The sequence below is a fragment of the Girardinichthys multiradiatus genome, chromosome 14 (genome assembly GCF_021462225.1).
Source record: "Girardinichthys multiradiatus isolate DD_20200921_A chromosome 14, DD_fGirMul_XY1, whole genome shotgun sequence".
In the NCBI taxonomy this organism is placed as follows: domain Eukaryota; kingdom Metazoa; phylum Chordata; class Actinopteri; order Cyprinodontiformes; family Goodeidae; genus Girardinichthys; species Girardinichthys multiradiatus.
Genome location: NC_061807.1, coordinates 38,733,846 through 38,757,492, shown reverse-complemented (window position 1 = coordinate 38,757,492; position 23,647 = coordinate 38,733,846). Strand labels below are relative to the sequence as shown.

The 23,647-nt window shown below is 38.5% G+C and overlaps 1 protein-coding gene across 7 annotated transcripts in view; it reads left to right on the top strand.

Moving 5' to 3' along the window:
* sorcs2 (sortilin-related VPS10 domain containing receptor 2) overlaps window positions 1-23,647 on the top strand; it is a 397,907-nt gene that overhangs the window by 92,269 nt on the left and 281,991 nt on the right. For all 7 annotated transcript variants that reach the window (XM_047385727.1, XM_047385725.1, XM_047385726.1 and 4 more), the window contains exon 2: window positions 9,759-9,826. In XM_047385727.1, the coding sequence (XP_047241683.1) occupies window positions 9,759-9,826 (68 nt within the window). The remainder of the gene's footprint in view (window positions 1-9,758; window positions 9,827-23,647) is intronic.

Below are 23,647 nucleotides of genomic sequence, written 5' to 3'. Positions count from 1 at the left end.
CTTTTTTTGTTTCTTCAGACTAGGCTAACTTGGGCTTTGGTTGTCAAATAGTACCAAACCCTACCACCTCTTCCCAAATGATGTGTAATCAATGAAAACTTTTGTGGGTCAAAAGGCATTTTTCTATCCCTTAAACTTATTGATTTCTCTCCACATTAAAGCTATCAGATTCCCAAGTACTTTCTTGTATTATCTTAAAAACCTGCTTGGCACCCTTCTTAACACATTTCTGACCCTTGCTGTCTTTCTCTAACTACAATTAGGGTATTGGAAGAACTAAGGTTCCTCAGAGCTATATTTCTTACTATATTTAAAAAGATCATATAGAGCCCTGTCTGTTGCTTTCATTCTCAAACCTTTTCTTATTTCTGTTCCCACTTTGTCTTCAGGTTTATAGAATTTTATTTTTATCTTTCCATATCCCACAAGATTCAATATTTCTTCTATTCACTTTTTCTGTCTCTCTTCCTCTACTTTCTATCTAAGTCTCAAAGACCTCAGGCTTGCTGCAGTGGATTATTATTTTGGTCCAGTTTGCTGCTGTAAAGTATCACCCAATGTATTAAGTTCTTGATGGATAAAATTGTCCCTATTATTTAATCACTTTTGGGTAGAAAAGCATGTTTTAATGTGCCCTGCTGACACTTTTTGGGATTTGTTGTGAAATTACAGTAATGAGTAATGCCAAAGATAGCTTGCTGTTCTTTATGAACCCTGTAATTTAAGGGTACCAGGGAGGATGCACATTTACTTGGGTGAACATTACCAGGCCTAAATGTTCCAGGCTCCTCCTTTAGAAAAGCAGGCTGCCAGTTTGATCTGAGCCCAATTATAGCAATTGCCCAGATATTCCTGAGAGAACAGAGGAATCATGGATAGAAGAGGAAAACCACAGAGGCTTGAAGCTATGAAGCAGAAATATCAAAACAAGAACCAAGCAACAACAAATGCGAGTTACAAATGAAAAAAAAGATGTATTACGAAATGCCAGGGAGTATGTAGAGCTACAGTAAACACTGTTCACTTGATCACCTCTGAGGTACAAAGTTCTTATTTTGCGTATTTTCACACGTACAGTCATGCATCCATTTATTGCTTATACCATTGGCAATATTAGGGTCAGTTTAAACTGCACCTCAAACACCAATCTTTCGATTGATGATTCAGTCTAGTATTTCAGTATCTGAGCCCCAAATTTCAAAGTCAAAGTATCTGTATTTGTTTCCCTTGGGATAAATTTCCTTTGGACAGAGGGTTTTACTGCACCAGCACACATTGCACTCATCCATAACTTCACATAGATAAATAAATAAATAAATAAAACCATTTTTATAGAAAAAGTATAAGTTCGTTTGAAACCCTCTTTACTAAAACACTTTAAAAACAGTTTGTTAAAACTGATATTTAAAAACAGGAAAAACAGTGTGAAATGTGCTATCCTCCTGGCTAAAAGAGAAGTAAACCAAATTATGCTCATCCTACCAAACTCTACCTTCGTCCTTAGTTTGGTAATGTATTTTCAGAGTGCAGAATGAGAGAGGCATTTGATAAAATTCTGTCTGTCTGTCTGAGGGGCATCGGTTCAAAAGATTATTGGGGAGTAACAGGAGCTGTTGTAGCCATACATTACCAAGCCAACAGGTAATGCCATATCTTAACACAGTCTCAATGTTTGTTCTGTACATAATTAACACAATCCCTTCAAAAACACCAGACACTCTTGAATCTGCGGAGAATGTGCAGACGCTGGTAGCATAAACTCTTTAAACTTGTGTTTGCCATCTGAGGTTAGTATAAATGAGAACTACAAGGTATTTGAACGAGCTCACCTGCTAGATGTTGTGCCACAGCAATGACACAGTCTACACCATTGGTGTAAATTGTGAATAAAAAAAGCTGAACTATGCAGCTCTGATGGGCACCTGGATGTAAAAAGTAAGGAATCTACAAATACTGAAGCTGCATCCACATAAATATGTAATCTGGCATTATTTCAAATGGCAAAACAAGATGGTCAACCTATGGACAATTTTAGTGGTTTTATCTGTACAGGTAGAGAAACATGATCACTGTTCCCTTTGTTAGGTCAAGGTGAAATCATTTCAGATGTTGTCCTGAAATGCTGATTGGCTTGTAATGAATGTAACAGAGATGCTATTAAACAGTAAAAATAAGTCACTAAAGGCCACTGGTGTAACATAACTTTTAAAAGAAAGGGAATTTATTCTCAGCTTCATGTGCTTTCAAACTGTTTTTTTTTTTTGTGTTTTCAAACTTCAGGATAATCTTCTTATTGTGTAGGAGAAGCTACATCTCCAATAGGTGAAAAGGAAGCTGCATAAGTGAGCTGACCAAGTGAGCAAAGAATTGTGATGTACTTGGAGACTGTGCATCAGAGCAGTTTTACCTGAATAAAACAAGTACAGCGCTGTGGTTTGTCAATGTTTGTTCACTGTTTGTATGTAAATAAAGTGTACAAGTAGGTAAGGGGGCTGGCAGCTAGCATTCGATGCAAGCAACAGACCAGTGTGTCTACTGTATGTGATGTCTGTCATGGGTACATGGCACAACACTGAGGCAAGGCTGAAAACAGTATGAGAAACAATAAGGACTAGCTGCAACAATCAGCAAGTGCAATGGTTGCTTAAGAGATGTTACACGTGTTCCTTCCCTCAAAAGGCCTGGTTATTATACTAACATCTAAAGAAAAATAATACTTCATGAAAAAACGTTATCCATATTCTTTACATTTTTCATCAGAACAAAAGCCCAGGATAGTATATTTTTAGGGCAGAAAACTGTAAAAAAGTTGAAATATCCTTCTTTAGCAAGATTTCCTGGCTCCTTTTTTACATTATTGAATTGACTGTATCAAGGGAAGGCAGCACGAGGCTTTTTGTGTGAACAGAGCACAAGGGGAAACCAGAGGCAAAGGTCCATGTAATTACCCTTCCCACTTCTCTGGCTGGGTGGTTTAATGAATGGTGGCAATCTCAAACTACTGTTTGAATCGTAACGAGTGTAAGGGTGACAGGCTTGCCTCACATACAGCACGATATATAAGTCCATTTGTAAAATAATTCCAACCAAACGTGACCAACCAATCCTTCAGCATTAACATGGCTGCTGAAAGGAATGAGGGGGCTAATGAGGAGCTATTTGGATAAATTAAGCAATTCTTTATATGAGCAAATGTAGCCATTGAAATATCATTTGGATAACCTTATTTTAGACTGGAGCATAACACCATGAAAGCCCTTTGGCACTTTTTGATTTTTATTCTTATCCGGTTGGATTTAAAAAGTAGCTATGCTTTGTATTGTTGTTGCTTCAGACTATTGAAGAATGTGTCTCTTTGGTACTGCCTAGCTGTGTGTAAGGGAAACCTGAGAAAGAAAAAATGGAAAAATATAAAAGTCCCAGCACAAAGTAATTCCCCAGATTTTATTGATATTTGATTAAATTCTGTTTTATTTTCTGTACCTTAAAAAAGTATTTGCCTTCTGAGAGAGAAGTCTTCAGTTTCTTCTGCTTTTGTCATGGTTACATGGTTAAGATCATCAAACAACGGTTATTGTCAGGCAAAGGTAACTTGAGTAAATACAAACACCAGGTCACACATGCCAACTCTTTAGCTGTACAGAACTATAGAGGGGGTGATAGGAATTTGGTTGTGTGCTCTACATGTGTTTTGTGGATCTGAAAAGACCATGTCCCCCCAAGGCATTATGTGAGGCTTCTTTCAAGGGCTATCTGGTCTTTGTATACCCAAGGCGAAACCTGAGGACGTTCCCAGTGTGGGTCGGATGCTACCATAACTGCCCCTTGTTGCCAAGCCTGTGTATGGTTCAGGGACAAGGGTGTTAGGTTTGGAAACCTTGGAGTTTCATCTTCTCCTCACCTCTCCAGAGGCCATGACTCTAATGGTGGATTGCTCCCTCCCAGTCACAGGCCAGTCTCTGCCTCAAGTGTAGGGGAATAAGTATGAAGTTGCCTTGTTGAATGATGATAATAGAATGGAGCAGGAGATGGATAGACGGACTGGAGCCTCTTGTGTAGTAATGTGGGTACTGCTTTAGTCTTGTGCTGAAGTAGGAGCTGAGCCAAATAGCTAGGCTCTCTCTTATTGGTCTCTCTACATCCCAACTCTAACCAATGGCCATGAAATATGGATCCTGACAAAAAAATGAGATCCTAGGTACAACCATCTGAAACCTCGCTGAAGTGGTTAAAATCAGCCTTAGATATTGTCAAGTGTGGCGTGGTGAAGGACCCCAGAATGCAGACTACAGGCATCTTAACTGTAAGTGAAGACAATTTATTTTAAGCATTGCAAATTACTCCAAGGTGGAGGTAGTAATTAATTACAGGCATGGATGACAAAGAGCAGTGATGTTTCCGTGATACGTAAACAGAATGATGGTGTATATATGGAGCATGGTAAAGGTGAAACGAAAACGACTGATTGCATGATGCAGGTGGGCCGAATAAAGCTGATTACTAAGGCAGACAGAGGCAGGGAGAATAAAACGTAACTGAAGCAAACAGAAATCCAATAATACACACTAATGGGGAGAAAACATAACGTACAGAGCATAAACTAGAACACAGTAATCATAAACTAAAGCACAACCAGGGAAAATAATCAGAAGATCAGAAGCAGGATCCAAAACCCAGACTGGGAATAAGAATAAATAAAACCCAAACAAAAACCCAAACACCTTCAAATCATGACAGATATAGTGTTATGAGCGTTTTCATCTGCTGGTAGCTTGAAGTAAAGCCTCTTCTTGTCATGTAAAGGAGTCAGTTGAGGTGCCTCGGACATCTGTTCAGGATGCCTCATAGGCACCTTGCTATAAAGGTTTTTTGATTGTGTCCAACAGAAGACTGGGCAGAACCAGAAAAGCTGTAAGGACTGTATATTCCATTGGACCTAGGAATACCTTGGGATCCTCTAGGATGAGTTTGAGAGTGTTTCTGGGTAGATGGATGGATGGATGGATGGATGGACGGATGGATGGATTTTGTAAAAGATTAAGGGAACAAGCTATCCAAATTTATAATTAACCAATTGTTGTTCATTTTAACTTGCCACACTTTGCCCTAATAACAGGAGAATTAAAAAATTACTTAAACAGAACCTGTGTGATAATGTATAGAAGGCTCAAGGATCCCAAAAAACTACATCATGCACCAGTCTGGAGAAATGTAAGAACAGATTAGAAATCAGGCTGGAAATGGTTACAAAGCAACTTCTAAAGCTTTGGAACTCCAGTAAACCACAGTGAGAGCCATTATCTACAAATGGAGAAAATATGGCACAGCAGTGAACCTCCAAGAGCGCACTGACGACTCATCCAGGAGGTCTTGAAAGAACCCAGAAAAACATCTAAGGCTCTGCAGGCCTTACTTGCCTCAGTCAAAATCAATGTTCACGACTCAACAACAACAACAAAAAAATTGTCTGGGCAAAAATGTTATCCGTGGGAGATTTCCGAGGCCAAAAGCATTGCTTACTAAAGGCAACAAAGGCCTACCTCACAACTGCCAAGAAACATCTTGATTGTTAAAAGACGCTGGAGAGTGTTTTAACCAGTTGTATTACATGTTGGTTTGGTGGCATTACAGAAGCACAAAAACCCACTGAGGAAACTAGTGACCATTGCCAGTAAGTTGCTGGGCAATGGGTTTGGTCAAACTCGAACACAAACAGAGATCTCTTAAAATGGTAAAAAACATTCTTCCTGATCTGAAGCATCCACTTATTACTGCATTTAAACCACTACCCTCTGGTAGAAAGTACTGGTACCCCGGTCTTTCAAAAAAATAGAACAAAACAGACCTTTAAACCTAAATTAGTTTTTTAAACTGAAGAAAATGGTTTTTCTAATAAATGTATTATTTATGGTCAGCAGGTCTGAATCTCTTTTATGAGAATACATTTTTAGTTCTGCAGAAACAATCAAGTAGTATGCACAGAAGCCATGAGCTGCAGAGAATGTTGAGAATGTTTGTAATTAAGTGTGTCTTGTGTGCCTCACATTTCTTGTTTGCTTGTTGTTTATTTCATAAGTCTATGTAAATGGCCAGTGTCATGCATTTTACTCACTGAGCAAAATTTCCCTATTGGGACAATACATTATCTACCTATCTATTTACTTTGGGCAAAACATTCTTTTCTTATGGATGGCTGGTTTTTACAAGACAAACAGGTCCACTTATTCAGTTGATGTATGTGCTGGCCAAAACAAGCTGAATTATCATTAAAAAAAATTTTAAGTCAGCTCATCCTATAAGGCCAACTAGTAAAAAGGTTTCCATTTAAAGAAGCCTAGTATTTTGGGTCAGATTGTTGACTTTGCAGCAGTCCATGCTCCTGAGCAAGCAAGTTGCAATGTAAATTTACATTTTTTATGTGACAAATATATTAGGCGAAAATGACTTATGAGTGGGCTATTGTAGCCTCATTGTGTTGCAGACTGTGACTGACTGTTTCTGCGTGTGGTCTCTTTCCGGAGAATATGAAGACCCCTTTAAGGAATGGGACAACTGGAGTTCATGTCTTTATTTCCACAAGTCTGTTGTTCCTTTAACATTTTGTGCCTTTTATTAGCTGAATGACTGATGCCCAGTTGATAGGAATGTGTTGGAGATAAATAGCAACTGTCAAACTGGAGTTCATGGTCAACTTGGCTTTGGGCTTGACTATCAAAAAGGTCTATTGTATATCTGGCATGGAGTCATCCAGGGGTCCTGACCATCCTGTTGACTTTTCCCTAATAAAGCCCATTAGGGTCACTGACGTCATGCTTACAAACAAGAAACCCACAGTGAATCACAATGTGGTCACAGAGTCGGCTTCAACAGAGAACTTCCTCTATGAGTCGGTCAGGGAGTTCATTGCAAACATCCTAGCAATTTATTATCTAAATGAGGAGCGCATGCAGGGACTTTTTTCCTCTTGTTACTGCTCTCGAAGAGTAATGAACTCCCAGACTTTGATCGCTTTGGTGTGACATGTTTTCCAATGCTTGTCCACTCAAAGTATGCCACTGTGATTTGTTTGTATTGAATTACAAATGATGGGCTGGCAGAACAAAGTATTTTCCTGAATAGGTAGGGTTTTCACCCTGTGCCAAATTTTCCCTAAAGTCCAATGAGCTGCAGCTAGCAGCTGCCAAGTTGTCATTTTCACATTTCTTTCTTGTAAGAACAGAAAACTTGAAGTATTTTATGTGATAGATCAATGCATGGTACTGTATAAATGTGACGTGGAAGGAAATGCTAAATGTTTTTAAAGCATTTTTTACAAAACTGAAAAATCTGGATAGTCATTATTTATTCAGTCAATATTTTGTAGAACCACCTTTCATTCCAAACATAGCTGGACGTCTTTTGGGCTACCAGCTTTACAAATCTAGATGCTCCAATGTTGACCTTTTCTTCTTTGCAAAATATCTTAAATTCTTTAAAGATGGGGTGGAGAGCCTCTGTTAACAGGAATTTTCAAATCTGGCCACAAATTCAGAATTGGATTTAACTTTGATTGGGCTATTATATGACATGGATGTGCTTTGCTCTAGACTCCATTCCATTGTAGCTCTGGCTGTGTGTTTAGGATCATTGTCCTCACAGGTTTTCTCCTGGATTGTCCTGTATTTAGTGTATGATACAGATGTTTAAATGAGGTTCTTAGGTGACTGACCTTTCCAACAAGGAGGCAAACCTCTTGTTGGTTCCTTGCTGGATTTGGGTTGAATGGTTTATTGGATTTTTCTCTTGTATATGAGCCACATTGGCTGCATATTCATATGTATAATGTGTCTAATAATAACATGAGAGTTGTTACTTCACGCTTTCAGGCTAAGCACAGGTAAAAAAAACAGAAGCTGTTTTTGTTTGAAGTTTCTAACACGTCTTGGGCCTGCTGTCTATACTGGCAGGCTGCAGAGCAAAAACTGGCTAGCCTACTATCAAGTCATGGTATATGTTGTCAAGGTGGTTCTGTGATTTTCAACAAGCCACCAAACACATGGGGTGGTGGTGCATAGCCACTATGGTGAGATTTGGTGAAACGATAAACACATTTTTTTATTTTATATTAGCATTTGGAAGAGCTACTACAGATAGCAATTGAAAATGAATGTAAGCATAAAATGAATTAAGGAGCTCAGAAGGCATGTGCACTAATGGTGTGGCATGGCAGATCTAATCCTTCTGTTGTGGGTCTTTCAGCCTGCATGATAAGTGTCAGCTCTGCACCAGCGTCTCATTAGGAGGAGGACAGCTGTGCAGAGGCGGACAGCCACTTTTCAGAGCCACTGGTTCAGTCACTGAAGGCTGGTAACCAATCTACACTTAACCCCCCCACCCCCAGGGTCGTTTGACAATTTGTATCATTTATTTATTTTTGCATAACTGGATATGTTGTTGCTAATGGTATAAACTGTGGCCACGCTGTTCAATCTTTCATCTTTTTCAAACATTTTTTTTTGCCTGAGCAATCTGTGCATTTGCTTGTGCTGCTGACTTCCATTTGTACTGTAAATCTACCAGTTTGCATAAAAGATGGAAAACATTTCAAAGAGTTTGCATAGAATGATACAAAAAAAAATGGTCCGAAACTGTTGTGCTGCAATTTTTGACACTCCAAAGCCTGTAATAATAAACCTCCCAAAATATTTCCAAGTTTGATATATGAGATGTAGAACAATACAAAAAATGAACAGTCTTTAAATGCTAAAAGCTGCATTTAAGGAGCTACATATAAAAAGAAAACTAATGAATATATCTTATTTATTGTGAGGACTAAAGTTAATTATTTTATAACACAAAAAATTAAAAGAGGGTTTCAATTTTAAAGATTTGCAACAAGATGAATGCTAGAGGCTATGTCATCTTGCATATGTTGTAGGCAACATAAAGCTCTGAGCTTTTACAAATTACCAGACAAGAATGAAAACATTCATGAGAAAATATCTGAGCCTGAGTCCAGAACTTTGATAGTCAGCTGAGAAAAACCACGCTGCTCTTATCTTTTCTAACAAGGATTGTAAGCAGATGTTTATCTCCTCCTATTTCCCTATTCTGACTCTTGTACTTTTGGTGACAGAGAGGAAAGTAAACATGTGTCCATACAAGAAGAACCATAACTGGGTTGTGTCTGGACAGACAGTACAATGTAGCCATGCAGGATGACTTTGCTGCACACATTAAGATGTATAAGGAGTGTCCTTATTTCGGTGTGTTTGCTCCTAGAGTCACAGAAGCCACTTTTTAAATAGCCAGGCTTGGGAGAACCCCCTCTGGCAATTCAGCTCACCTTTTACCTGAAGGCAGTCCCGGGTTCTTTGTCTGCTCCACAACCTAGAACTCAGCAGCCTGTCAGTCACAGTTCTGAGCCACGCTTTGTTGCCTGACCGGTTGGCAGTCTTGCCATTGCAATGCAAATCCCGCAAGACCTTTGCTGTCAAGAACAGAAACTGTAAGACACTTGAAAAAGGAGCTCGATGTTATTCAGTGTAGCCTCGGGTGGTAGATCATACCAAGACGTGTCAGTTAAATAACAATGTATTTTAAATTTTAGAATATTTTAAATATCTTATTACCTGAAGAAAACAATCTATGCTTTTACAACTAACAAGCATTTTGTTGTGATTGTTGCTAACCTCACTCCTAAATAAGTCTTCATGCTCTGAATGTGGGTCCCTACTGGTCTCAAATTTCTCAAAATCTTTTTTTATTTTTTCCTGCAGGTCATCCTGATTTTGACCAAGTATTACCATGCCGACTCAACCAAGGTGTTGGAGAGTTCGCTGTGGAGGTAGGCCAAACTCTTTCACCACCTTTGCCCTCAATAAGCGTCTTTGTCATGTCTTGCCTCATGGAGACCTTTTTTATCAGCAAACGGCAACCCTTTTACATCAGGGTCAGCCTGTGTCCTTGTTATCTCTGCCCCGTGCCTGCTTCAAGGAGACAAGGGTGAGACGGAGCACCATAACAGACAAAACATCAGCAGGCAGCTAAAACTAAAGTAGGGGAACGGGATGAGCGACACTAACAGGCTTGAGTGGACATCTGTTTGGACAGATACCGTATCAGCGTGGCACAGGGCAGGATGGTAGACACCAGCAGCGACAGGGAAAGGGGTCAGGTCTCGCTGGCAGAGATTCCTATGTTAAGCAAAGCTGCTGCTCGCCAACACACTTCTCACCTTTCCTTGCTGTTGAGCAGCAGATAGCATATTTCATTCATTCTGCTCCAGTTGACGACAAGTATATCTTGTCTTCCTACATATATCCTCATGGAGTTTTAATATCTGTTTCACTCTACATCTGCTCTCCACAAGTTCCTGGGGCTTCTTCGATACCAAGCCAGACCTCGGGAAAAACAGGGAGAAAGAGATTTAATTGTGTTAAAATCTTTAAATAAATCATGTTAAACATCAGAATGAGGACATATGAAACTGGTTAGAATGGACTGTCTAGAAGGCATTCACAAGTAGCAAAACGTGTCTGATAGTGGGGCTTAATTCATGCCATTCACCTCGCCGAGGACTCCATGACTTCAAAGCTTCCTCCTCTCATTAGCTCTGAGTGCCAATCTCCCTGGAGGACAGTTATGAATAATGTACATATTTTCCCTCCTTCCGTGTTGATGTTTTAATTGTTGCAGTGTATGAATAATGCTTGCAATTCAAAACTCGGACAGCTTGCTTGTGTGAGTAAAAATGCAGCAAATGGTGGAGTTTTGTCCGAATCTTAATTGGCAGAAACAGGAGTTGGCCATCTGCCCGTTGGCTTCATTGTCCAAAGCACAGAAAATATAATTAAATTAGCTTTTTTTTTTCATAGGTCCGGTACAGTCTTCCCATTTGTGTATGAGGTGCCTTTAACTTCCTGTGTAGCTGTCAGTTTTGGCATGGTGAGTGGATGGCCACAGTCAACTGGCCTTCAGGCTTTGAAGTCCCGGGGCTGTAGGATCAAACAAAGGAGATAGGAGAAGATGAATTGCCCTGCCATCTTGAACTGTCAGGTGGTGTGAGATCAACATGTCAGGTTTCCACCAAGGGGGAAGTTGATATCTCAGATGGGAGGAAGGTTTCCAGGGCGGCCTAGTTAACAAAATGATGATGAATTCAACAGGGATTAAACTTGATCATAATATTACAAAAGCAAAAAAAAAAAATCGTACTAAATACTTTCTGTTGGGAGTTTTAGCTTCTGTTCTGAGCAGATAGTAGAACTGCTTTGCCTGGAATGCAACAGCATAATCACCTTTAAAGACACAGGAGGTGCTCATATGTGTGTAAAGCAACTGTTGAAATGGTGGTGGCAGAAGCTTGGTGAAAGGGGGCATTGGGGCATCGATGTGAGGGTTAAAGTAAATAAATCTGCATTCACTCTCTCTTTCAGATAGTTTCTAAATTTTACCCAAGGTCAGCTAACACTATGAAGATCTAGTAAAGAACTGTGATTGGTTCAGTGATTTACTGAAAACTGACATTGGTCTAGGCTAGGGGTCTGCAACCTTTACAAACCAAAGAACCATTTTTGCTCTCTGTCCAGCAAAATAAAACTTGGTTAGAGCTGCAAATGTTACATGACATTTGGAAAAAGACAACTTTTTATTTTACATATCTACTCTAGGAAATTTTTAGGTTTTAAATAAAGAAAAATATAAAACTTAATAAAAAAAGAGGTTGCATAAATGTTTTTCTTTGGGTTTTTAATTAATTTATTCATTCATCTTCTATATCGCGTATAACTCCCCCATGACCATAGTGGGTCACGGGGGAGTTGGTGCCTATCTCCAGCAGTCTACGGGCCAGAGGCAAGGTTGTTAATATTAGTGAAAAAATATACAGTATATAAAAAACACACTGTTTCCAAGCAAATGACAGGAAAAATAGATCTGAAAATATATATCACTGGTACTTTTAGTGTCATTCTCTTCTGGGAATTCAATTGACATATATATATATTAATAATTTGTTATTTTATGTATATTAAAAATATCAGTGGATTTGATATCATTTTTAACCAAAGTTATTAAGAGTCATTGTGGAAGGTTCAAAGAGCCATTTGCGGCTCCGGAGCCACAGATTGGAGGCCTTTCTCCCTGTCTGTCAAGCCGTTTGTCATGGCTTAACTTAAATTCTGTGCTAAAATAACACTGCAAACAAATTAATTCATGAAAAACTGCTTTATAGGAAGCTGAACGAGATATAACTGAGACTACCCACTTAAAGTATTTTTATACTTTTTTTATTCATCCCAGAAGAACCTTTAATTTTTAGTTTTAACAATTACTTCTGCCATGTTTTGCTAAAGAAGGCATTGCCTTTGAACCTCTTACATTTTCTCATACTAGAACCACAAACAATACATTTTATTGGAATTTCATATGACAAACTAACTAAAAGTAGATCGTATATCATTTTAAAGTGGTAGGAAAATGATGAATGGTTTTCTAAATTTTTAAGCTATAAAAATCTGAAAGTTGTGGCATGGTGACGAATTCAGTCATCCTGAATTTGTACGTTCTCTGTTATAATAGGTGGGAATCATCTACTCATTCTCCTCCATCATCCATCCTACCTCAAGCTTTGTGAGGTAGGATGGAGAGCATATGTAAACATGAATACTATAGCCTTCCCACAGATATTCTGTTGGATTTAGGTCTGGACTTTGACTAGACTCCAGAGTTGCCATTGACCTCTCGGCTGCTTGCCTAATTAATGCTCTCCTTACCCAGCATGTCAGTTTAGGTCTATCGCCACCTCTTGGTAGGTTGGCATTTGTTCCATACGCCTTACTTTTACTAATGACACAAATAAACATTAAATCCATAACATTTCCAAACCTTGGGATGTTTTATAACCCAATCTTGCTCTAAATCTTTCCACAACTTCACTCCTGACCTGTCTGCTTTGTTCTTTGGTCTGTATGAAGCTGTTTGTTGACTAATTTTCTCTAACACAGCTCTTCACAGAACAGCTGGGTTCATACTGGGATTAAATTAAACACAAGTGGACTGTGCTAATTAGGTAAACTCTGTAGGTAATTGATTGTGCTCAGTTAATGTAGGATTATAAGGGTTAGTGGAGGTGAAAACAAATGCACGTCACACCTTTAAGTATGTTATTTATAACGAATGATAAAACAATTGGTGATGTATGCGCTACTTTGTGTTGGTCTGTGACAACCCTAAAACATGTTTCTGGTCCTAATGTGAAAAAACCTGAATATAAAAGGTTAAATACTTTACAAAACTCTTCCATGGGAAACACCAAAATCAAACAACTAACTGAACATTATGCACATGGGAGAGAATTAAGCATAGAGACATGGATTGGACTGTCCACTTTGGAGAGGTCCAGAACCGTACCTTAACTGCCTCTAAACCACCACTTTAAGATTACAAGACGGCTACTCTTCCTACTGGTCATTGTTATGTCAAAATTCATATATTTATCCTTACCTGTCAAACCAAGATAATTCAGAAGATCACGACACTGCATCTCAGTACTGCAACCAGTTCTTCCCTAGATCTAAACAGAAGAAAGTGGTACTTAGTAAACCTGGAAAAGAGAACATCTACTGGTGCTATTAAGTGATTTTAGTAAGAGCAAAAGTGAGTCCTGATAGTCAGCAGCACAGGAGCACCACAGGGGACTATACTCTCACCATTCCTTTTCACTTTGTACACCTCAGACTTCCAGTACAAGACAGACTTCTGTTATCTGCAGAAATACTCGGATGATTCTGCAGTTGTGGGGTGGATCAGAGATGGACAAAAAGCTGAGTCCAGGGAGCTTTTGGGCCGCCTTGTGGAAAACACTATTTCCATCATGGGAGAAGAAGTGGAGGTGGTGGAGGAGTATAAATATCTCAGTGTTCACCTGGACACAGACTTGAGAGCAGACTGTTCTTCTTAAGGAAACTTAGGACCTTCGGTGTTTGCAGCAAGATGCTTCATATATTCTATAAGTCTGTTGTGGAGAGTGTGATCTCTTCTGCCATCATCTGCTGGGGAAGCAGCATCAGAGCCAGGGACTTAAAAAAGCTCAACAAGCTGATAAAGAAGGCTGGCTCTGTTCTGGGGACTCCTCTGCAACCTCTGGAGATCATTGTGCAAAGAAGGATTCTTCATAAAATGAAGAACATTATAGAGAACCCTGCGCATCCTCTTCATGAGACTGTCCTACAACAATAGAGTGTTGATCGCCATCTTCGTGTTTCTTATTGTGAGTCTTTCAGGTTGAAATGGCAGTAGAACAGTAGGCTGTGGAGGTTCATGAAAGATGCAAACTGTAGAGGGTGAGTAGAGAAACATTTTTCTTTAGAACATCTAAAAAGTGTAATATGAAATACATAGATAAAGTCTCAAGCCTGTTAGTAGCTGTTAGTACGCGTCTGGGTATTGGGCCTATCGAGAAGAAAGTGAAGGTCTGGTTTTGGTTCCAGTCCGCCTCCAGAAGTGGAGACACTTTTTTGTATCTTTAGACTCACTGGACTTAAGCCCATGGGTACAAAATGAATCACTAGAGCCTGTGGAACAGTCTCTCATTCAGTCGTTCTTCCTTTACTTCTTTGTAATAGGATCTTCTGTGTGTCACACTCTGCTCTATATTTAATGCTGGTGCAGCAGAGAAGTGTGGGTGCCTGATACTCAGGTGCTGACTTTAAATGTGCTTTGCTTGGACATTAGCTTACAGTGCATACTCTACAATCACCTTATTTGTAAGGAAAAAAAAATTATATATATATATATATATATATATATATATATATATATATATATTATGTACTGTCTATATCACAAACATCGTAGAATAAGACTGCAAACAATATTTTGACTACTTTTGTGTTTATAGGGATTCATTACTTTTATTAGTCTTTCTTTGTATACATAAATTGCTGGCATTGTTTCCTTTTGTGGCTTAATCTGCCTGTAATCTCTTTCAAAGGATTCTGAACACATTCACCTTTAAAACAATCTCTTACTTAGAGGCAGAGAGGGCTTATCAGTTAGTGACATGATGCTTTAGCAGTATATCTGTATGATGCCTGAAGAAAATTGTTCAAATTGTTCAAGACCATTCATGTCCTGCCCACATTAACACAAATAAGGTGCAAAATATACATTTGGCCCTCTCATCCACATGCAAACAGTTTCCGCTGATTTTTAAAATACGTAATTTGGGGTTTATCTGTGTGGACTAAAGCTGTGTTATGCAGGTCTAAATGCGTGAAAATGGAGATAATTATGTGGAAAATCAAGTACCATCACATCTTTGAGGTATGTGTCATGATGTGCTCCCATTCTGAATGCATGTGTGCAGGGTGTGGATTTAAGTGTTCACTTACATCAGGAGGAGTAATGTTACTTTATTAATCAGAAAGAAAGTCAAGCCATTAGTTTCAATTTCAGGCATCCTGAATTCAAAGATTACTCAGGAATATCTTCTTAGATGTGATGACAAAATTCACAAGTGAAGCCCTTTGATTTTTATATCCTCTGTATTCAGTGCTGGTATACAGAAGACGAATCTATAGGGTAAGTGCATCCGACATTTTGCAGTAATTATTCCCTCTGTGTTTATATTTAACTAAGGTTTCAGAATTTGAACTGCAGTTCTTCGTGTTTGGTGTGCGACACTCATGCCGCTCGCAGTGACACTGACATCACCGCCTCTTTTGTGGGTTTCCACTATTGCTTTCTGTCTTAAACCAAGAAAGTGGGTTTTCCTTTACAGTTTGTTCCCTCATCTGTCTCGGTTTTAACTGTTTCCCTTAAACTTCTCTAAAAAAGTTAACGGCTGAGATGACCTGGTATGAAAGAAAATATGGACTACAATTGTTTTAGGAGAATATTAACTCAAGGGATAATGTCTCTTTAAAAGGTATCTGAAACAGTTTAGCTGAGGCCTGAGGGTGCTTTTCAGAGTCCTCAGTCCACCAAATAGTTATGCCAATTGTGAAAATAGTCCAGATAAAGCTAAACATACACAAATTGTTCTGTACTGGTACAGTTGAGTCCCAAATTATTTCTAACCCAATATTTGTGTTTAAAGTAACTTTTATATTTTACCAACATATTTCTTCTGACTGAAAGTGATATTAACATTTTGGAGTGGCCCAGCCAGAGTCCTGAACTGTCTAGAGAGTCTGTGGAAGGAGCTAAAGATTAGGGTAATGGCAAAGACGCCTTCCAACCTTTGAGCTCATCACTAAAGATAAATCCCCAAAATACCAGTGAACACTTGCATAAAGCTGGTGATCAGTTACAAGAAGGGTTTTGCCAAACAAATATTTTTCTATATGGCATGCCATTATATAATAAAATGTAAATTGATATAAATTAAACAAATTATAAAATTACTACACATTTTATATGTATGTTTCTTTCCCCATCAGGTACAAATGTCTTGGTGGAATGACAATAATTTAAAATCTAAATCTCTCAGTGGTATTAATTTTAAGCTTAACTATATATTACTTGGCTCCTTGGCTTTCTGTGATAAAAGTAGGGAGAGCTCTGATATAGAGAGTTTTAAAAAGAAGATCCACACCCCACCCACCCTTACTTTTTGCTGACTTAGCACCCACTTGCCATGACTGGATGGTTTAAAGACCTACAACTCTTGTCTGCTCTCTACTTTGCATTTTAAGTTCTGGATCATTCAGCCCCTTTCTGTTTTAAATAATTGTCTACAAAGACAAGCTGACAAACATCAGAACCACTGCCTGTTTCTATGCCGTGTCTTGCTCAGAGAAAATTAAATCCGAATCTGTCTTGCTTGATAATGTTGTTTTAGGTGACAAGGCTTGACTTCTGCCTTTAATTTAGATCAGTTCTGATAAAGCTTCGTGTTAAATGAATAAAAATGTGCTTGTGGATCAGACACAGACGATGAGGATTTGCTACTGCATTACCAAACACTGCTGACTGTAGAGTTACAGAGCTCATCTCCAGGCTGCTGCTCCAGTAGAAGCTGTGAAATACTGAGTAAACTGTTTTGATCCTCACCCTGAAAGGAGCAGATGCACTCCTAAATCATTTTTCCCCTTTAAATCCTCAGTGCAAGTGTTTCATATTTTCACGATATGTAAAGGATTAAATGCAAGATCGGCTGTCATTCTGTCTCGAATCTGTTATTCTTTTCGACTTCCTTTCCCTTAGATGTTAAAATCTGTTAGTCAGGGTGAACGTGTACATATTTGCATTCTGCACATTTGATTATACAACTTTTCAGCACATGTTTAATATACCCAAAAGTGTAATATAGCTTTTGTATTTTGTTAAACATGCTGCTAATAGCCATCTAACATCAATACTAGCCAAAGTGTAATGAGACATAAACAGTGGCAGACTACAACTCTGATGGTTTTTCCAATGGTTTTATAATGCCCTTACTGGTGGCTTTTAGTCACCCATCCATCCACTGAGGTTCTGTTAAGTTCCTGTTAGAACTAGTTCTCTTAGCTGTTGAAGGGATATATCACGAGTTTTAGAAAACTGAATAAATCCTCAGATTGGTGGAAGGTTAACAACTAGTCAGAGCGCCCCCTGCTTTAGGTGACTTCAGCAACTACTCAAACTGAATATGTTTATCCCCATGGAAGAGAGCCCTGTATTAGTAGATATTAAAAGTCTGTGCTTTTACAAAAGAACATTGTTAAATTTGACGGTAGTTTTCTAGCTTTAGTATTTCCATTTTATTATATAAGGTGATGTTTACAGAAGCTGCCAGCTGTATCAATCAACTTCATCAGCTGATCCACCAATCAGCACAGGCGTCACACCCATTGGGGGATTACACCCACACTTTCTACTGCCATCGCTCAGTTTCTCAAGACCTAGTTTCTAAAGCTGCCTGTGTCCTCTGCCTCTCCTCACTCCTGCTGTTCCTTGAAACACAATACCAGCTTTGAATGAGACGAGCTGTTGATTGGCAGAGGTGGGTAGAGTAGTCCAACAAAGTACTCAAGCAAGACCCGCGCTACTTCAAAATAACAACAAGTAAAACGCACGGTTCTGTAAAACTACTCCAAAAAGGGTGTATTTTTGAAAAAGTTACTTAAGTAAATGTAACAAGTTGTCCAGGATTGTGGAAGTGGAGTCAGACCAGGATGCAGGGAGACACTCGGGAGCCACATGATAGGTTGTGATATGATTTATTCGAAGACTTGGAAATTGCAGGTTTTCTCAGGCCAGAAGTTCATGTCCAAAACAAAGATGTATAAGACTTACAGCAACAAAGCTGAACAGCAACTAAACAAGCTGGAACTCAGGAACATACCAAGTCTCTGGCTGAAGCATGACTAGTGGGTAGAAAGAAAGACGGGGAACAAGGAAAACCAGTAAGCTTATATACAGGGAAGCGAATGGTGAAACAAACAGAATGAGAGAGGCAGGTAATCTGATAGCTAGCAGGTGTGAAGACCAGGTGTAGGGAACTGAGGGGATGGGTTTCTATGGCTACGGGAGCTGGGAAACGCAGAGACAGGAGGGGAAACTAAACTAGAGAAAACTCTAAGGAAAACATACACTAAACTAACTGGAAGGAACAGGGATAAGAAACCTAAACATAAGCTAACATAAAATAGTAACTCTAGAAGGAGCTAAATCTAAGGACATGGAATGGACTAAGTAAACGAACAGAAATACTGAATAACAGAATATAACTGACTGCCAGACAGGAACTGAAACATGAGGGACTAACCAAGAGAACTATACTATAATAACTAATCCTGGGGGAAAATAAGTAACACTAAGCATGGAAAAGGAACTAATAAGACTACGGAGCACATAACTACTGGGAAACCAAATACAAAAACCTAGCCAGAGAATAAACATAAATCCACATAACTACTAACCAGAAAGCACATGAGAATGACCTAAGTAAACAAACACAAAACCCAAAATGGCAGATCCTGACACAAGTTACTAACCACCATTGTTGTTTGGCTACTGTCTCACCTGTATATATTTGTTTGCTGGTGAGGTGAAATAGATTGGATAATGATTCTGACAAGGGTCAATCCAAGGAAGTTATCCCCAGCAGAAACTGGTTCCTCTGGGTTGGGAGCACACATGCATAAGCACAAGCTGCACATATTCGCCTTAAAGGGCTTGAGTAAAGCCAAAATGTTGTTTTGGTGGACATGCTAGCTTAAGTAAGTAGAATTTTGCAGTCTCACCGTCCTCTCTGCCAGACCCAGATTACTAAAAAGCTAACCACTATCTTTTTGCCAGACAGTATCAATAAAATGCAGACACAGGAAAAATGCTGACATTAAATAATAGCCTATTTCAATTATATACTGCCTACATTTACATCATGATATCACTTTAGTTTAGTTTAAGACTTACTTGCACGCTGTGCTTGTTTAGGACACACAGATGCTGGGGGCATCAGCTTTGGAGAATTATAGAGGTAAGCAATAAAATACATTTAGGCATAAAATAACAACTGGCAGTTTTTGTTTTGGCTACATTTTTGTGTCTCATGTGTAAAACGTTTTTTTTTTCTATTTGAGGTGCAGATACGTGTGTGGTATCCATGTTGGCCTATATAAAATCTTAAATTTGATTTTAAATGTTAAAGTCTGATTTGCAGATGTTGATGTTAATGTTGATTTGAGTTTATTTGAGGATAAGAGTGAGAAGGAGAGAGATGAGAAGGAGGGAATGACATAAAACTGGATGGCAGACAGGAAGAACAGAATGAGGAAGATGCCCAAGATAATATTGATGATGATTAATTGGTTGAGAGAGGTTTAGAGAACTTAGATGTTACTGGACCACAGTTCAGTAAGCCCAATCAACCAGGACCAGAATTCGTTGTGAAATAGTTTTTATCCAAATATACTCCAAGCCTTCAATCTCAGCATCACCAGAAATTCTGGTGACAGACCTTAAAAGTACTAATTGATACCCCACCCTCCTCTTCATTTTTATTCTTAACTCCGGCTTGCATCATATGATGGCAGTTATGGTCTCTGTACCTATAATTTAATGGGCAGCAAACATGGATGTGGTCAAAATTTACAACAGCTGTCCGCCATTTTGAATTTCATACTGAAAACAGAATTTTGAAAATCACTGAAAACAAGTAATACGCTTCTCTGGCAAACATGTTTGAGATGTGTCTGTATTTCCAAGGGTCTTTTATTTCACTCAACCCAGTTCAGTTCTTTTCAGTTTGACTAAGATATGGGATCATGAGAGAGTTTATGAAACAAAAAGGTCCAATTCATATGCCGTTTAAAAAATACTGTTGGGTTAACTTCACTGCTGTTGAATCCAGTTCATTCCATTACAATCATAGACTCCTCAAGTCTACAGAACTTACATGCAAACTTACGTATTTTCTGCAAAAAGTGAGTTCCAAACCTTAGTGTCTGTACTGTTATCTTAGTCCAAAGTATAAATTTGAAACCCCCTCCTCCCATAACACCACATAAGGTCTTTGGTAAGGAAGAAAACACTCCAGAATTACATATTTTGTGGTGTATTGGTTGTTCTACTGGATGCCTTGTGTATGTTTGTGAACAGAGAACTGTTACAATTTAATACTGTTGATTTGTAGGCCTTTCTGGTCTAGCTGGTCATCTAATATCCAAGCACATTAAGAAGTTATTTGACCGAGGGTGATATCCAGTTACCCACTCTAATCACATGTTCACATAAACAGGGTGCTGGTCATAGGGTAGGGGGAGTATTTATAATTAATGCCGTCTTCACACATCTTTTTTGAAAAGGCGAAGGGGGCTGGTAGCCATCGCTCCAGGGGGCTCGACTGTTCCATTATGGATAAGGAGATCGGCTGACAAGCTGCCTGTTCTTCGTACACTAGATCTACTAAATTACTCATCCACAAAAAGAACTGCTGACAGGATGTCTGTCATGTGTTCTAAACTGTCAGATATGCTACTTTTTTCTTTGAGCAGCCATGACCACAGAAACTGTTTCAGGGAAATAAACAAAAAAAAAATACTTTATTATACGGAAATGAATTCAATACATTCATAGTTCTTTATGGTATATGAATATTTATTAGTGTTGCTAATGTGAATATGTGTAAATGTTTCTATACGTATCATTGTGTGATTCTTCAGACTTATGTTTCTGAAATCATAAAGAGCTACAGTGTTTTCGTACTTAAGCTGTTTTTTTATGATTTTCATTTTTCTATTTTGTGTGCACGAGGTAATGTGTGCACTGCTGCAGGACATCTGCTAAATTAGGGAGAGAAAGAGAAGAAATGGGCAGGCAGGTAGGGCAGCATGTTAGAGGGGTCTCCAGGGCTTCTTTAAGATGAGCAGTAGGGGGCATCGCACTTCAGACAGACGCATTAGACCTCCAGCTCTAACGCCTCCTCCTCTTTTCTTTGTTTATTACCTCATCCTTTTTATTCTGCTCTTCCTTTTACGTTTTTTTTTTTGTGGCCAAGAACAACTGCTGTTCAAAGCTGCCTTTAACAAGCAGTAATAAGGGAGATAATACATTATGTGATGATAGGGAGAGTTGTGGCTTTGATGATTCCTGACATAACTAGGTCATTATAGCAGACAAACAGTAATGCTACAAGATCTCAAAGCAGGGCAACAAACAACAAGAAATCATGGTTAAAATCTAAATGTAAAAAGCATGTCAACATAAAGAAAAAAATAATTTCACAATATTTTTTTTGTTTTGAGTATAAATAATGAGTGAAGGGCTGGCGACAACAACATCATTGTCATTGTAACAAAGTGCCACACTGCTGATATAAACTTGCATAGTTTGGTCTTTTAAATATGACACAATAAACATATTCCCACTGAGGAACATTTTAAACTAAATCCATTTCTGCTTCAGTGATGTTTTTTATGGTGTCCAGATTTCCAAGTGAGCTGGCAGAGGTCAAATCTGGTATTAGTGAACATTGGATGGATGAATACAATTAAATTTGGGTGATTGTACTGGCAAACATTTAAATAAATCCTAATGTATGAGCACCATGTGTTCTTGACGATTCATTGACCTGAAAAATATCAGTTTGTTGTCGTAATGTTCAGAACATATTTATACTTGTAAATATCTGTATATCTTCACCATTTTTCTGTGTAATGCAGAAAAAAGACCAAAGTGCAAAACCAGCTACATGTAGCATTCAGAACCCCTGGCTAACAGCTCACATTGGGCTAAAGTCATAAGAACCATCATAGGAGTCACTATAGCAACAGACATGCAGCTGTGCTTTGTTGTGTTGGAAAAAACAGCCGTCAAGTTTCCCTTTTATATGATATTTACTCCTTTTGAAGATATTTAATGGTTGCATTTTAACTAAATGAAACATTCAAGTACAATTTGTGAAATAGATTGTCTACACTAAAACACTTTGAAAATGACTTAAACATTTTTAGTCATCAGTCACCTGAGCCTTATTTAGAATTAACATCCCCAGGCATTTTCAGGTGGTTGTATTGGTGTGTAATGGTTTCATTAATTGATAACATCTGACCACAACTCAACTCCAGACATTAGAAATTTAAATTACCAGAAATTGTACCAATTTACATATACTTTTAAACTCCTATTAATAACACAAAAACATGTTCTTTTTTAAAGTTAAGCTCTAATTTGAAGAAAAATATTACAACGGCAATAAAGGAGCACAGAATAAAACATTCATATTGAATACCCACTTTCTCTTTACGTAGAAGCCAGTGTTAGCTTAGCTACGCAGTTAGCCGCAGCAGGAAGTTGAATAGCTTTAAACTCCCATCAGCATTTGCTGCAAATGTAATGTAAAGATGTATGTCTCCTTTTTATGTTATTGATTTTTGCCTTGTAACAAAAAGTAGGGCAAAAATTATTTTAGAGAACGCTTTTGACAAGTATGTTAGAATACTGCTATCAAAATATTTCCAATATAATTCTTGGCATTTAAAGAATGTGCATCAACCAGCAATAGCTGGATACATACACCGCCTTGACTGGACCAAGACCTGAAACAATCTGAGGCAAATTCAAGACAAATGTTTACAAGAAAATAAAAGTCCTTCAGAAGTATCTCACATCAAATGAGTCTGTATTAAACTTCCTACAATTAAAATGTAAGTGTGTACACACATGTCAGCCTCAAGCTCATGCACACTGTGATTGTGTAAAGTTTTTTTCCCCAAGCACTTGCATCAACATCTTGCATGACAGTATTTCCTGAACTGCTCGAGAATTCGATGAACCCAACTTAGGTTTTGTCTCTCTGCTTCATCTGGATGCCAGATAAGCTTTTTATTACATATGTAGTGCTGCTTTCAAAAGGCTAAAACACACTTTGAAGTCATTCCCTCAGATGAGACATTGTGTTGGATGTGGAGCTTTAGTAGAATGGTCCTACAGAACCACACAGGAGTGAAAGCAAATCCTGGTTCTACATCGAATCTGGATCTTCATTTCATTTAGATTCAGCCTTCTGCTTTTAGGCAAATTCACCAGCATGCATTTTACCTGCTCACATCCCACTTTTATGCCTCAGTTTGTTTCACATGTTGGAGAGCATATGCACAGAGATGATTTACCATTACAAATGTGCTGATGATTACCCCTCATTGGGTTCCAAATCATAATCCCCCAAACTGAAGCAGAA